At 37.6% G+C, this 16,190-nt stretch overlaps 2 protein-coding genes and 1 non-coding gene across 6 annotated transcripts; all 3 read left to right on the top strand.

Moving 5' to 3' along the window:
• Nucleotides 1-591: 591 nt before the first annotated feature.
• Nucleotides 592-11,632, top strand: LOC136675627 (ceramide synthase 2-like). Of its 2 annotated transcripts, none has more exons than XM_066652279.1 (11): nt 592-767; nt 2,195-2,359; nt 4,539-4,656; nt 7,155-7,273; nt 7,988-8,045; nt 8,562-8,612; nt 9,183-9,275; nt 9,442-9,570; nt 9,709-9,815; nt 10,123-10,279; nt 10,590-11,632. In XM_066652279.1, exons 2-11 carry the CDS (start codon nt 2,196-2,198, stop codon nt 10,794-10,796), a joined length of 1,203 nt encoding a protein of 400 aa, XP_066508376.1. In that variant the 5' UTR covers nt 592-767; nt 2,195; the 3' UTR covers nt 10,797-11,632. The 2 variants fall into 2 exon arrangements, with proteins under 2 accessions (XP_066508376.1, XP_066508375.1); XM_066652278.1 differs by lacking the exon at nt 592-767 and adding an exon at nt 768-837.
• An 805-nt stretch (nt 11,633-12,437) lies between these two features.
• On the top strand, nt 12,438-12,511 carry trnan-guu (transfer RNA asparagine (anticodon GUU)). The gene has a single exon. It is a non-coding gene; the product is annotated as a tRNA-Asn (tRNA).
• A 1,456-nt stretch (nt 12,512-13,967) lies between these two features.
• On the top strand, nt 13,968-16,185 carry LOC136675448 (ubiquitin-ribosomal protein eL40 fusion protein). Of its 3 annotated transcripts, none has more exons than XM_066651998.1 (5): nt 13,968-14,018; nt 15,016-15,122; nt 15,207-15,293; nt 15,626-15,728; nt 16,017-16,185. In XM_066651998.1, the coding sequence occupies exons 2-5, from the start codon at nt 15,020-15,022 to the stop codon at nt 16,108-16,110; spliced, it is 387 nt and encodes a 128-aa protein (XP_066508095.1). In that variant the 5' UTR covers nt 13,968-14,018; nt 15,016-15,019; the 3' UTR covers nt 16,111-16,185. The 3 variants fall into 3 exon arrangements, with proteins under 3 accessions (XP_066508095.1, XP_066508097.1, XP_066508096.1); XM_066652000.1 differs by having other exon boundaries at nt 14,002-14,022; XM_066651999.1 differs by lacking the exon at nt 13,968-14,018 and adding an exon at nt 14,033-14,187.
• Nucleotides 16,186-16,190: the final 5 nt, after the last annotated feature.

Raw genomic sequence — 16,190 nt, forward strand, 5'->3', positions numbered from 1 at the left:
TTGATTCCCACAAAACAGCTAGAATAAATAAATAGTATTGCTTTCATTATGTACGTAGCCCTGCTTGTGGTGTCTTTATTAATGTTAGTAATGTTTAGCCACAACTTACTATGAAGTTGGAATGAGAATGTTGGTCCAGAAAGTAAGGTATGAGAATTAACTTCGTCCCCATGACTTTAAGCTCTGATCATTGTTCCTACGCAGTTAGTTGCCATGCATTATATTTTCTTAATGGTCTAGCTAATTCTCCTCCAACTGTAATATTTTATTGTAAAGGCAGTTATATTTTTTTATTTGCTGTTTTTATTATCCCTACCGCGACCTTGAACTGGATAAGCGGTTACAGACAATGAATGAATGAATATTTACCTTGAATTTCTATTAGTAATTATACTATTCATGAATATGTCCCGCCCAGCATCGTGAGTCGATTCCAAAACTTTAGAGTCGACTCCTGAAATTCCTGAATGCCAGGAGTCAGAGAAAATATTCTTTTTGGAGTCGACTCCAGGCGCTGGTTGGTGAGTCATACAGCGAGCGCTGGACGGTAAATGCGCTGTGGATTCCCCCCGTTTTCCTAGAAACGACTGTATGGAAATCTGTGGGGAGGGCAGGTGTTTGAGAGAAAGGGGTTATCATCCGCTTTTATTTCTGGCGCGCTAAACACAGTCGGATAATTTCCAGCCTTAAAACACACCTCCGACTATCCAGAACATATTCACCGAGGAGGAGGCATCGAAAAACGGCCGTTGCTACCAGAACAGCAGGTAAATACTGGATGCTGATATTTCTCCGTCGATAATACGAATGAAAAACGATGGGCCTAGACTGGAGAAGGTGAATATATACTGCTGGGTCGTATGTACGTATTTCTAAATACAGATAACCGATTTTAGAGATGAGGAAAATGGGACGAGATGAATCTTTGCTGCGGAGATTGGTAAAAGCCGCTGCAAACTGACAAGCTACGTCAGTGTGCGTTAACGACATCCTAATGGCGCCAACGTCTTCAGGCTAGAAACCAGCATAACCTTCACAAACGGGAGCCTCATTTATTCTCATGATGCTGGGGGCTTATTTCTGCTCTTAAAGCTACAATGCCGGGTAATAACAGAGACCATTATTCTTTAATGTCATACTAAGTCCATGTTGAAATGTAATTAATTAGATATGTGTTGTTAATTCCTTAGCCTCAAGTTGAGAATACAATTTTAACAGTAAACACATAGTTACACAGAAGCATCAACCACTAAATATATTATTTTTCAGTTTTTATTAATTTCATTTTTTTCCAAATGAAAGTGAACAAACTAAACTGGTCTCCGACTTTTTACACAGAACTCTATGCACAAAATAAGTTAGATCTGGATACTGTCCTGTCCTGTACTATACAAGCTACCATATTTCTTCTAAAAACAAATTGCAGTAAAATTGCTGTCTGTACTGTAGGGTAGGGCATTTCACTCAAATTATATCTTCATTTTCTATGCCATTAATCAGTAAATACCCAATTAATGGGCCCTTCTAGTGATACTCAATTGTTTTACTTTGGACAACACACCATGTCTGTGTAGTGGTCCAGTGTTATATAATAGAACATGTGCTATTTGCAAAATAATCCAAACAGGGAAGTTCTGACACTATCTATCTATCTATCTATCTATCTATCTATCGTTACACTTATATAGCGCCTTTCTAGACACCCAAGGATGCTTTACAATCCACACTGCTCAGAACACTCAATCCACACACTCACTGACGAGAAGCGGCAGCCAAACGCGCACAGCGTACTCTCGACCAGGAACGACCATCCACCTGGAAGGCTGCATCGGGCACTAGGGTTTCACCCAGGATAGAGTGCCAATCCATATCTGGGCAAACACACATTCACTCACACACACATACAGACATTCATTCTTTCACACACCAGGACATTTTTTAGAGAAGCCAATTCACCTAGCCTCCATGCTTTTTGGACTATGGGAGGAAACCGGAGACCCCAGAGGAAACCCACACAGATGCGGGGAGAACATGGAAACTCCACCCAGATTGGACTTGAACCCAAGGGTTCAAGGGTTTTGTGTTTTTTACATCATAAACCTAGAAAACGAATTCTATCAACTATTTTAGTCCAGCATTTACCTCAGGATGTGCTTTGACTGATAGATTAACTTACATCTTTCTTCTGCTGCAGTATGGAGCTCTTTGACGAGTGGCTCTGGAGGCAGGAGTACTGGCTTCCTCCAGGCATCACTTGGATAGAAATGGCCCAGATGGAGGACTCTCCGCTCCCCAGACACCTGCTCATCTCTTTGCCTCTGGCTTTTGGCTTTATTGCCCTGCGCTGGGCCTTTGAGAGGTAACAGCAATTTTACTATGGGATCATTGGGTCACTTGGTATTGAGAAGATTCCATTCAGTTAAAGCTGTGTCTGAAGGATTAATCTGAAAAGAAAAATACAATTGACACACCTTTCCTTACCTCAAATGCAGTGGATCAGCTAATAATTATTTTATTTTTAACTGATCTTTAAAGCCATTTGTAAAACATTACTTTGTGAATGTGTTTTCTGTTTGTTTTGAACAGTCTTTCTCTGAATATTTTAATGATCAGATTTGTGTTCCAACCAAAGCATCAAAAAGTCTTTTTGGTGCTGGGAGTGAGCTAAGTAGCTTTTTTCAGATTTGCCTGCATCTATGCATGTTGTAATACATAATTAACCCAGAGTGCACATCAGGACACAAATGCGATATATACTGCAAATACAGGAATCTTGAGGGAAAATGTACAGTAGCCGACTGTATTCAGAAACTATAGCAGTGTCATTTTTAATACATTAAGTATATGTTTAAAAAATCACGGTCACATTCTACATTTCATGTAAATTGTTTATTCACTTATGAGGCCAAGAAAAAACTGTTTTGATTTCATCAAGGGGTTTGGAGGATTAAAGGCTCCCCGAGGTGTTAAACCCCTGGTGAGCACAATGGGTGGATGTTTGTGTGAGTTTTCAATTAGTGATTAAAACAACTCTAGATCTTGGAGCCTTAAGCATTTAATCAATTAAACTGCAAAGACCACATCCTTCAGCCTAATAAATAGATTATGTTAAAATGAGTTACGTATTGCAGTTACTAGATAATACGTTGAGCAACTGAATAATACTCCTGTATCTCTGTGGCTTAGTTTATATAGCACTCCTTTTATGTAGATAAACTGGTGCATGTTGATAGATATTTAATATATTAAAATACTTTAAATTGACTAAGACAGAGATCGTAAACGGGCAGTCTGTTTTTATGTTCTGGTATGTGGTAGTCTGATTAAGGGATTTATGAAGAGAATTGTATTTCAGTCATAGTTGCTATACTGTTGAGAAAAACTGCAATTAAATATTTTCCTCAAAATATCACCCCCTGTTCATATGTTCCAGTATAGTGTTTCTAATACTGTACATAGGTATTTTATTACCATAATAAATCAGTTCTTTGTTTGGCTTTGGCTGCTAGACGTCTGCTGCAGTGTAACAGCAGCCGTTCTCTTTGTGAAGAGCAGCTGCGGGTCTGCGGGTCGTGTGATTCTGCCAGAGCTCAGGGGATTACAGGGGGGAAAGAGAGACAAGGAGAGGGAGAGAGAAGAGGGAAGAGGGAGGGGACACTGAATCAACAGACAGCAGCAGGCAGGCGTACAGTAAGCGTGTCTGTGTGCTTGTGTGTGTGTGTGTTTATGTAAGATATAACTGTTGCTGTGATGCTATGACTGCTGATGGCTATAGTAACCTGAGAGGACAGAAGTGTCAGCTGATGAATTTGTCCCTCTCACCCATGTTTGATCCTTCTCATATTCCCAGGGTCTAATTAAAATATTAATGTACACACATGCACACACACACACACACACACACACAAAACCCTCCAATATTATTGAAGACTCCATTCTTTTCTAAAGACTTTTTTTCCTGAGAAATCTGCAGTGATATTTTTCACACCTCTTAAGTTTTGTATTAGGAGTTGGGTGCATTTTCTTGTTCTCACAATCCAATACCAAATACATTCAGATGTTGAGGTCTGGATTCTTGGGTGGCCAGTCCACTCCAGCAGTGTCTTTGTGTATTTCCTAAAGGTGTTTTTGTGTTACCAATATTTATTTCATGACGGCTCCATATGTTTTTCAAACACAAGCTCATGGAGTTTCATAATTTTTGTGGTCATTTGGATGGCACACCATACTACAATCTTTCAAGTCTTTGTCCCCTTTTGTCACTGCACGTACTCTGCAGATTATAACGCAAACTTGTTTTAAAGAGCATACAGACAAATTCAGTTTTCATGTCATAATCGCAAGCTGTTTATTGTTTATTGTTATCCGCCCAGACAGTTTGTATTGGTGTAGCCTTAAATCAGTTATAAATACTTACATTCGTACATCATTTGAATTAATACATTTTTATACACTGCATTTACATTACATAGCCTAATACTAGTACACTAAAAACAGATAATAGCCAATACTCTGTTTTTTCTTTTTTAATTATTTAGGACTCTGGCTGTCCCTCTAAGTAGGCTGTTAGGAGTGAAAGACAGAGTACGATTATCAGTCTCACCTGCTCCAAGCCTGGAGACCTTTTACACCAAACACAGCAGACATCCTGCACAGGTGAGTTTAAGGAAAGCACAGCATGCACAAGTACACAAAAGGTGTATTGTTCAAAAACAAAGAATGGGTTGCCCCCTTAATTTTGCATTACTTCTTCCTGGAAAACATTCATGTTCCTTCTGTTTTGGTTACGCCATCATTTCTCAGTGAGCTGTATTCAATTAGTTACAGTTTGTTGTGGACCCACAGGGTTTTGAAAAGTTGGTTCCTGGTTCCTGGGAGGTGGGAATAATGTGAAGCATGGCACAAATCAGACAAGTCAATTTACATGTACAAGTACACGGCTAATTCTGAGTTGCTCTGGAAAGAAATTAACCCTTGTCCATATTTGAGGAGCACTTCGGCTTCAAGTACAAGAAAGGCAACATCTTTATAATGCAGTGTAAGCAGTGTTTGCCAACACAGAATTAGCAGCTTATAACAACCCAACATCAAACCTGCGCATGTAGGGTATGTACAGGTACATTAAATAATGTCCCATTGCATTGGTAGTTAAAAATAAGTTTCCCTAGTTTAGTAAAAGGCTCAAATGAGCAAAAAATACATCAGTGTGTGTTGGTTGGTATTATTGAACTGTTACCTCTATTGGCCTTTGTGTTATGACTCGTTAAAAAAGTATTAACATACTTCACTGAACTTTGCTGCACATTTCTTCCATCATTTGAGGTATTATAGCTCTGTCTTTAAAAGCACCTGGCAGCTCAGACAACTTAATTTCTCTCAAGGGATTCATAAAATCTAGTACAAGTGCCTCTTACAAACCCACTTCAAAACAACAGAAATATCCCTTTAATAGGAATATGATGTTGAATAGACCTAACTTCAACTATTTTAACATTTATGTTCAGATCTTCAGGCTTCTCCATGAGCTGTTTATTTAATTTGTTAAAATTATTCCATTAATTAAAACCAACTGGTTGGAAATTAATATCTCCTTGTCTATATTGCGCTATGCAATGAAAATCAGATAACAACAGAATACACTCTGCATTTCTGAAGGTGTTGCTCCACACTGGATTACTAGGGTATATTTATCAGAACAGGCTGAACAAGTTGTCAGTTCTTCACATTAATGCTCACCAGTAGACTGAGCTTTCATGCTATCAATACAGTACGTTCTTCAGCTTTTAGGTGTATTTTGTGCTTGACCAAGTTTTTACTCCAGATATAAGTTTTGCCATGTCCAGCTTTGAATTATGCATTATAGATACAGTCAAGTTCGCATTTTACTTTGGTCTGAACCAAAATAGCAGCTCCACCAATTCCACTCCAATTACAGATAGTTAAGGCAAGCTTTTGTCACCCAGGAAACAACAACATTATCAAACTTTGCTCTACTTTATTATCCATATAAAATCTTAAGCCCTATTCAGATGGGATTAGTTTTACCTAGGTAAATGGCATATTGTTATTTTACTGTAGGACTTTTGTAATGTTTAGGAGTCATTCGTAGGTGATAAGAAATCTAAGCCTAAATTCAGCGATGGGACTTGCCTGCTGATTTACTTTTTGCCTTCACTTTAAAAAAGAGTAGAAAACATGTAAAAACCTTTTAATTTAACTGTGAATTCTTTACAATAAACATACCATGTTGCTTGAAGTGAAAGCATCTTTCATGAGTGAATCATAAAACGGTTATGCTCGTTTAAATAGAGAATAACACATAAAACTTCTCTTCAGTGTCACACATTGATTGTTATGGTTTTTATGTTGTGTTACTGTAATAAACAAATAAAATCTCAAATTAAAACAAGTAGTATTCCCACTGTGCTACTCCCAATGTGGTGTGCCACACAGTAGCACACCACATAGGTTATTAACATATTATGCATGTGTTCTCTGATGTAACGGCGTAAATCGTGTAGCCACACCAAACTATGTCATTTACATCAAGATACCCAGTGTGAATTCATGTTTAAAATTACTGACATTCTGTGGTACAATTAAATTACACCAGCTTCCAGCATAAACTAAATTCATCCTAATAGAGCTTAAATAGGTTCTGTAACGGATAGCACAAGAGGTTGCAGTATGCAAATAAGCCCTTTAAAAATCACTGTGTTTTACTGTGAGCTCAGAATTGTCTCAGATTTACTTTGGTAGTTTTGCTACTCTAAGCTTCAAATAATAATTTGCCCCCGTAGATCAACCATATCTTCATTCACACTAGTTAAACTGAGGCCACTTCTGAATTGCACTTTGGTCTGTTTTGTTTTTTGTTTTGTTTTGTTTTTTTGTGTCACGGTATGTGTTGTGCATATCACAGGATCTGCAAAACGACCAATACTTCCTCGTGCGTGACCTGTCATGTTTCTGAGGAGGGATGTGTGGCTATTTCCCTTTTCACTGTGTAATATTTTCCTTGTTTTTAACTGTCACAACAAGCATGGTACCTACACTGTGTATTTGATTTTTACAAAGGGAATTTTCAAACTTAGAGAGAAAAGTAACCTTGTGTAAACTAAACTTTCTTTATTTGTCTTGACTGTATAATTCAGAGTGAGGTCAGCAGTCTGGTCAAACAGAGTGGACTAACCCAAAAACAAGTAGAGGTCTGGTTTCGTCATCGCAGGAACCAGGACAGACCCAGCAACACAAAGAAGTTCTGTGAGGCAAGGTGAGTTTACTGTGAGTTCGACAACTCACTCTGAATAGCTTAGACATACTAACATGAAATAATTGTTTGGTGAAAATCTATATTAAATATATACAACACCAAAATTACCGCGACCCTGAAATGGAAAAGCGGAAAAGAAGATGATGATAATGATGATGAACACCAAAATTAAATGTATCAATTTAAGGTGCTGTAAATGTGATTTTTATAAATGTAACATTTAAACATAAATAACTGTGGCTGAGTGCTGCTAAAAGTGGCTGAAAATACTGAAAATGTAGTGTGTCTATTTTTATCGTATATCATTCAGTATTTAAAAGTTAAATAGTAAATAGCTGAAAGTAAGCTTGTTTGAGATGATTTGCATATGATTTACACTGCATTTGCATTACAGCAAAAGCCTTACTTCACAGACTGTTGGCTACTTCATAAAATAAATACATTATTAATTTTGGTTCTGTCTGCTACTTCTCCCACCCTTCCTCATGTAAAACCTTCAACTGTGTACAATGGCTCTTGAGTCTAAATTCAGCATTAGACATGCACTTTTTATGATGCTGATTTGTAGGGTAAACGTTTCATTGCTTGTTCCTGTATTCTCAATATCATCAGTGCCAAAAATGAACAACCAAACTTTTCAAGGTCATGGCTACTTGGTGTAGAATTAATATGGCTTTATTGTTTTGTTTTGTTTTGTTTTGTTTTGTTTTATAGCTGGAGATTTGTCTTTTACCTAATATCGTTCACTGCCGGACTAGCATCTCTTATCAAGGTAAGCTTTTCAGTGTTTCTTAAGACTTGTTTCAGGGGCAACTTCCTTGATGCTGTACTAGTTTTAACAGAAATTAGATAAATAATCACAAACTTCCATCAAAGTGTGGATTTAAGCAATCTCAATTCACTTTTATAATGGAGAACCCTGTCTGAGACAAGTGTGGGATATTATAAACATGCAGTTTGCACAATGTGACTACAACCTTGCATTACTTGTTACAATGCAACTTAAGCCTTGTAGTTGCAGAGCAAAAACTAAAATATGTGCAGTACAGATAACCAATGATGACCAATGGTTTTGAGGCTCAACCTTGAAAGCAATGGTTTAGAACTAACTGACTTAAATCTAGCAAAAATATCCAAACCTGGGATAGCTACAAGTGTGACATTTTTTAAGTACTATTTTTTGTACCCTAACAAGCTCCTAGGAAACTCTGTTTCTTACAGCTGTCACTGTGATTTGTCCATCTTCTTGGTGATTATTTGATCACATTCTTTCTCTTCTGCCTCTTAGACACCTTGGTTCTGGGACCAGAGAGAATGCTGGAGAGGATATCCACTGCAGGTGCACTTGCCTGTCACAAAAACACAGCTGCACGCTGCCGTACAAACGTACACACAGCTATATCTGTATTTGTTATTTGTGATTTTCATTTAATTTAATTTGCAAGTCCCTACAAATAAATGTTATATTTCTGTTTATTGCTAATCCAGGACAATGTATTTCAACGTTTTATAAATGTCATGTACATGAGAAATATTGAATATCTGAATCAACCGACACCTCCCTACGAAAAAAATTATTTTGTTCATGCAAATTCCAGGGATGACTGTATACAAATTGATAACATCTCACATACTGAGAGAAATAGTGCAGTCACACATGTGCATGTGAAACATGTCATGATACTTGTCCTTTTAGTCTTCACCTAACACTTTCACGTGTTTATCTTGGTTTACATCACTGGTGCTGAATTTCCTTTTCAAATTTCATTCTGAACTCCTCCTTCTGACACTTGTTATTTACAGAAATCCCAAACAAAGTATATTTTTGAAGTCAAGCTAATGAAGATCATACTAATTAAGGGGTTTGTACTGTGTAACCTAAACTTTGTATTTCTCTCTTTGCCCATAGCCTATTGAAAAAGTCCACTATTGGTATTACATGATAGAGCTGGGCTTCTACTGGTCCCTGCTGCTCTGTGTCTCAGTAGATGTCAAGAGAAAAGTAAGCTCCCTGCTTTTAGTACTCAGTCACAGCACACAAATCAACTTTAATTTATTTATTAATATCTATTTGATATTAGATATTTAACTGATTACGTATTAGATGATATTTTAAATGACTGCTTATAACACACCTAACACATTTTCCTTAATGATGCCCATTCTAGGATTTCAAAGAGCAGATAATCCATCACATTGCGACTATATTTCTGCTTGGGTTCTCGTACTGTGCAAACTATATCCGGGTTGGCACTCTGGTGATGCTTGTCCATGACTCCTCAGACTTCCTGTTGGAGGTAGGAATTTCCAGTAGCTCAGGATCACCACATTTACTGTTGTGAATTGTCCTGTTAAAGGTTGATCCCTGTGTATTCCATAACATTGAGAAATACCATTTATACAATTTAGCAAAACCATTTTCTGGCTCTTCACAGTCTGCAAAGATGTTCAACTATGCAAGCTGGAAGAAGACTTGTGACTCGCTGTTTGTAGTGTTTGCTGTGGTGTTTCTGGTCACCCGCCTTGCTGTGTTTCCTAGCAAGTAATACTTCTATCTCGTTTATCCTCAAACATTTGATACTGATACATGTTTAAACACTTTAAATGGCACTAGCCTGTACATGAGCTCACACTTTTCTTTACTATTTAAATATGTTTAATATTTTTTGGTTTATTAAATGTGCATAATTTTCAAACATTCTAAATTAATGTCTTTTGACACTGTCCTTTTCATTCAGTGTGCATATGTGTACATATGTCGTTATTACTGAAGATTATTATGAATAATTCATTGTCGATTTACAGTAGTTTGGATTAATTTATAAAAATGTCTAATTTTCTCTCTTTAGGATAATCTACACCACTCTGGTGTTGTCAATGGAGGTGTTTGAACCCTTCATGGGTTATTACTTTTTTAATGTTCTGCTGCTGATTTTACAAGCCTTGCATATATTCTGGGCCTGGCTCATACTGCGTATGATCTACAAGTTCCTCTTCCTGGGAAAGGTGTGTAACAGTGTCCAAAAGTGGTGTATAGGCCGTAGAGGTGTTGGTCGTACTTTATTGTGCTCATACACTCAATATAAATTGTGCCCATACTGCTGGGAAATTCTTCTACCTTACAGTACCTTCATTTAATGTAAGTTATTTTGGAAAAAAAAAAAAACAAGCATCAGAAGAGAATTTAAAATGATGACTGTAGAGTACCTGTTGATAATGGAATTTGTAATAAAGCCAAATTAAAAGTAAGAAAAAATATTCAATTTCAGCTTTAGAAACATATTTTCACTCTGATTTTCAACCTCTTCACTGGCAGCTGGACAAGGATGAGCGCAGTGATGATGAAAGCGAGGCAGAAGATGAAGCTGAGGATGATGGAGAGGAGGAAGAGGACCAGACATCCTGGAAGAAGAGAAAAGTTGTCCTAGATTCCAAACTGGCCATGATGACCTCTAGCTGTGTTCTTAACAACCTTGCCAGTCAGAGAGCTAACGTGTGCAGCAGAATGCCCAAAAGCAGATAGCACCTGTTCACGAGAAAGAAAGAGACAAAGTGTAACTGAGGCTTCACTTAAACATTGTCAAATGCTTTTTCAGATCGCATTATAAGAAGACATTGACTGGGTTTACATGCACAATAGTGATAACTTCATTATCGGATTTTGGCAGTTATCTGATTATTGTTGACTTGAAGACAACATGCCACAAATTATTAGATTGGATCAAAGCACTTATTGAATTTCAAGGAATATGATAAACCTGGAATTTAGCTCAGTAAACTGGTTTTCAGCACATGTGCAAACCCAGAATTGGATAAATAAAACACTTAATTGTTAATACAAAATCTAGCAAGAGATATAAATCAGAGTTCTGAGATTTGTAAGCAGCATGTAATGGTGCACATCCCATATTTAGAAGAAATCTGATTAACGAAAGAATCAAATAGAATTTGATTTTACAAACTGAATTTGCAGTTTATGAGATTACTGAAGTGTCGGTAAAGTGGAACGGATAAATGCCAATGTCTGATTTTTTTTATCAGATTATCTTGTGCATGTTTACGCACTCATTGAAGTTACTGTTCTACAAGAGCCATTATCTTATGCAAGACATTGTTCTAGGTAAAAATGAGTTGCAGCCCATAGATCATGTTTTGCAGCTGTGTAACATGGCTACTGATTGTACAAACATCTGTATTATGCAAGATTAGGAGGCACTATTATAACCGAACAATGTGAAATACACAAGAAGTCTGACTTCTTTAATATTAAATATATTTGCTTATAAGGTTAGGAGCCTTCATGAATTATTTTTTCTTTGTACATATCACTTCTCTGCTACATGTGTGGCTATCTATGTATTTTATTTGTAATATAAAATATTTGAAACAGCACCCTCTGAATGTCCTTCACTAAAAGAAACAAACCATCAGTAGTAAAGGTTTTTTTAGAGGCCTGTAATGGACTGCTGCTCCATCCAGGGTGTGTTACTGCCTTGTGCCCAAAAACCACATGTGGGCTCTGAGTTCACAATCAACAGGACGTCACAATACGTTTTTTTCATATGATTAATGAAGTGTTAAACCGTGTTAACATGTCATGCGTTATAAACTAGATAGAAATAAATAGGTGAGAATTTTCGCTTTGAGACTGCAGTGTTCCAAGGACAGTCTCAGACGAATTCAGACAGCCAGTGCTGCTTATTTCAAACCAAAGCAACCAATCCTATGAATTTATTGAAGGCAGGGCTCAAACAGTGGAGAGGTGAGACACCGGGAAGGACTAGTTGCATATTTATAGATTCGTACGTACTGAAAAAAATGAAGTAGTTTTGTATTGGAACCCCATTCTGTTCCATTAGGGTGAGTTGAAGCTGGTCAAGAACTTATTCAACATCATTAAATGTTCTCATTTCTCAATGCCAAATCCTTTCAGAGCTGTTCCAGCACCTGGTCAAATATCTTCCCCAGACAACAGACGATATTACTTCAGCAAACGGAAATAACTAGCTATTTCGAAAAAAGATTGGATTAACTGCTATCCACAAACATTTGGATACATTAAATGTCCAAGACTTTTACAGGAAAGTGCTATACTGCACTCTAACGGTCACTTTGATAGGTGCAATTAGCGTGAAGAGTGAAACATACTCCCGTTTGTTTCCATGTCTCTGTGGCGCAATCGGTTAGCGCGTTCGGCTGTTAACCGAAAGGTTGGTGGTTCGAGCCCACCCAGGGACGGTAGCCCTTTTTCCTGAATCGTGTTCTTCCGTTCTTTTTTTTATATTAATAAAAGACACCCATAATCGACAAAGACGCGCGTTAATTGTAAAAGCAGCTATAAAAATGAAACGTCTCCTAACATGCAATGTTTACCTTCGGACAGAAGATGGCGCACGGAAATCACCAAGAAATCAAGATTATAAAATTATTTCATTGTTAAATCTCACGAGTCTCACTGAGGTGCAGCACTACAGCTCCAGGTTACTGGGCTAGTGGGTGCTCTGTCCGTGTACAGTGTGGTGTGTTCTCACCGTGTCTGTGTGGGTTTCCCCACGGTCTAGAACCACATGCTGGTAGGGGGATTGGTTACTGAAGAGTATTCAGGTGTGTGTGTGAGAGAGAGAGAGAAAGAAAGAGAGAATGAGAATGTTTGTGACCAGGTTGTGTTTCTTTGTAGGCTCTGGACCAAGTGCTTAAACAAGAATATTTTATAGAAAATACATGCATAAAAATGTAACTCTCACCTGAAAGCAAGCGCACACAAAACTCACAATGTTTATAATCAATTTTTAGCTGCAAGAGATGATCACAATTCATTTTCAAAGTTTAGGAAGAAGTTTAGAAAATTAGAATTTTGTAAAAAGCTTTACTTATAATAATTACACAGGAGTGTAACTTAATATTAAATTCCTTTTGTCTTTCTTTATTGAATCCGCTTTGATAATCAGACTTTCCAGGTTTCCAAAGAACTGCAAAGTACAGTCTTAGAAGTTGGTTGCATTTTCTGCTTCATTATTTACACAATCCCAAATACTGCATACATTAGTGATGAAGAAGTCTAAAACAAGAGAGCACCTGTTTATTTAGTGAGGACCGCTCTGGTGTTCTGCACTCTGTGGTTGTTATTCCTTTATTTATTATTCCTTTCAATAAAATAAATAATAATGACGATTACACTAATGCCTTACATACGACTGTAACTTTATTCCTTGGCTTTCATTTAGTACTCAAGTATATGCAATTACTTCCCACCTCAATCTTCACCCAAACGTCTGCCATTCTCCTGCTGTTAAAAAGCCCAGCCCCATGAATTGACAGGATTGGTTCCTCTGGTTTATGAGGTAAGAAACCTTAGCAGTCTAAATTTGCCCATTAAGGCTGTCTTTGGGAAACTGCAAGTTTATGCTCAGACATAATGTTGACTGCTTATTCTGCTTGTGAAATGACCTCTGATTTTAAAACAGCACACAAATATGTTAACAAAATAAAACTTGGTTTTCACTGGAGGGATCATTCATCTTTTTAGCTCCAGTTTTGAAAACTTAAGATACTGTGGTCCTTTAGCAGAAAGGCACATTTTTCACTCATATGTACTGCTATCAAGAAACCAGTCTGTAGTGTTTATGGCTGCTGTTACTCCACGACAGCAGAGGGCAGTACCCCGGGCTCCGGCGGCGGAAGAGGAGGGAAGACTGAGGCAGAGTGAAGCTGTCGGTCTTTTTCCGCCGAGGCCAGCAACGACGGGGTGGGTGAGAAATTAACTCCAGAAAATAGCAGAAAATATACCTTTTACAGCGCGTTTTTGACAGTTATTCCGTAGCGCATAGGTCATTAAACACATCTGTGGTCGTTTTGTCCGGGTCTTTGGAATCTGTGTGGAGTTAGTTTTATTTCGGGGCCGAGGAAAATCTGCGGTAACCGAGCGCTCTCCTCACACGCCATGTGTTAGCAGCGTGCTAACGACAAATATAATTAATACTGTTAATTTGCGCTTTAACCGTCACCGAAACACACACTCATTAACAGCCAAGTTTCGTGTGGTTCTGGAAGACATTAATAGACCACTTAGATACACCATTTAATACGTTGTATCTAACTGTCAGCATTGAGCACAAACTCAAAGAACTTTTTTTTTTATTTGAACACCTTTAATCAACTTAAATCTGTAGGAATATAAGGTTTTTCAGATTTAATTCTGATGGAAGCTAAGCTTTCAGTTTTCATCTTGAGGAGCTGATGTTTGGATTGTGTTAATTATTTCTGTTAAGTCTCTGTTTCAGTGACATGAAATGTACCAATAAATTAAACATGAGCATGATTTACAGCTCAAAATAGAATTGATTTAATAATAATTTTAAAAAATTAAGAAAAGCTTATTTTTTTCTGAAATCAAGAGAAAAACTACATTTAAACCGAACAAGGGATGATAAATCCAAATAGGTTTTCTGAAGTAGACTGAAGCCCTCAAATTTTGAACTTTTAACCAGATTTAAAAGATTCCTTTCATCTAAATTGTACTAATTGTAAAGAACGACCATTTGAACTCATCTTCCAGGTTAGAGGTCCAACAGAAATGCAGTGGTTTTCAGATTTGTACACTGGAGCCAGGATGTTTAACATGCTCAACTGTGTACAGTAGCGGTTGGAGCTATAGTTTCACACCACCCAACTGTTTAAAATCCCATACCACTGCAACAGTTTGTGTTCGTAGGAATAAATCATATTCTCATATTTCCCTGCAGCAAAATGCAGATCTTTGTGAAAACATTGACTGGGAAGACCATCACCCTCGAGGTGGAGCCCAGCGACACCATCGAAAATGTGAAGGCCAAGATTCAGGACAAAGAAGGTGAGAGAATTGTTTTTTGATCAATCTTTTTTAAATATTTTATTGTATTGCTTTGTTTTAATGTGGTATTGTTACCTCCTTCAGGTATCCCCCCTGACCAACAGCGTCTGATCTTCGCTGGCAAACAGCTGGAGGATGGTCGCACACTTTCAGATTACAACATTCAGAAAGGTGGGTTTATTTGTACGGAAATCTGTAACTTTGTGGATACAAACTGTACTCCTAGAGGTTACTTCTTTAAAATTAACTTTCATACTTTATTCACCACCTCTGATCCGGAATCTCAGTCCACGTTATTGGGTGCTAAGTGAATTTTGAGGCCTTGATTATAAACTGTGCTACAAAGAACCAGCTGATTGTTGAATCTGGTTGATGCTAATTGTAAGAAACAACTTTTGTCACAGTGAGATTTTAGGCAGAGAATGATGTTCTGGTATCAGTATTAAATAAACTCTGAGTTTACTCTGCTGACTCTTATTTATTTATTTTTTGGCTCATTTTAGAGTCCACTCTCCACCTGGTGCTGCGTCTGAGAGGAGGTATCATCGAGCCTTCCCTCAGGCAGCTGGCTCAGAAATACAACTGCGAGAAGATGATCTGCCGCAAGTAAGCACCCCCCTGGGTTTATATCTTGAATTTCTGTAGAATTCTTTCAATTTATTTATTTATTACACAGTATTGAGGACTTTTTGTGCCCAGAACACATTAAATTTGAAATAAGTTCATTAGAATTTACAAAATGTACCACATTGCTGCTTGTTTCTCTGTAGGGGGATGTACGGTTATCATTTAAATAGGTGTAAGACGAGCAGTTTTATTTAATTGCTACAAAACATTCTTTAGACTTTTCCTTTCTGTGTGGAAACTTCAATTGACTGCTCTTTTTTGTTTCAGGTGTTATGCACGTCTTCACCCTCGTGCCGTGAACTGTCGTAAGAAGAAGTGCGGACACACCAACAACCTGCGCCCCAAGAAGAAGCTGAAGTAAACTGTAGCACTAATGCGCTTCGAGATGTTTGTTTAGTGGAGGGGATTGTTTATTAACAATAAAATGTTAAAGGAATTTTC

The sequence above is a fragment of the Hoplias malabaricus genome, chromosome X1 (assembly GCF_029633855.1).
Source record: "Hoplias malabaricus isolate fHopMal1 chromosome X1, fHopMal1.hap1, whole genome shotgun sequence".
Taxonomy (NCBI): Eukaryota; Metazoa; Chordata; class Actinopteri; order Characiformes; family Erythrinidae; genus Hoplias; species Hoplias malabaricus.

What these genes read in the sequence shown, in the direction of transcription:
- LOC136675627 (XM_066652278.1), top strand. Translation starts at nt 818, where the DNA reads ATGGGCCTAGACTGGAGAAG. An exon ending in CTGCGCTGGGCCTTTGAGAG is followed by an intron (nt 2,360 to 4,538) that starts GTAACAGCAATT and finishes TTAATTATTTAG; the next exon opens with GACTCTGGCTGTCCCTCTAA. An exon ending in GGAGAGGATATCCACTGCAG is followed by an intron (nt 8,613 to 9,182) that starts GTGCACTTGCCT and finishes CTTTGCCCATAG; the next exon opens with CCTATTGAAAAAGTCCACTA.
- LOC136675448 (XM_066651998.1), top strand. Translation starts at nt 15,020, where the DNA reads ATGCAGATCTTTGTGAAAACATTGACTGGGAAGACCATCACCCTCGAG. An exon ending in CAAGATTCAGGACAAAGAAG is followed by an intron (nt 15,123 to 15,206) that starts GTGAGAGAATTG and finishes TACCTCCTTCAG; the next exon opens with GTATCCCCCCTGACCAACAG. An exon ending in GAGAAGATGATCTGCCGCAA is followed by an intron (nt 15,729 to 16,016) that starts GTAAGCACCCCC and finishes TTTTTGTTTCAG; the next exon opens with GTGTTATGCACGTCTTCACC.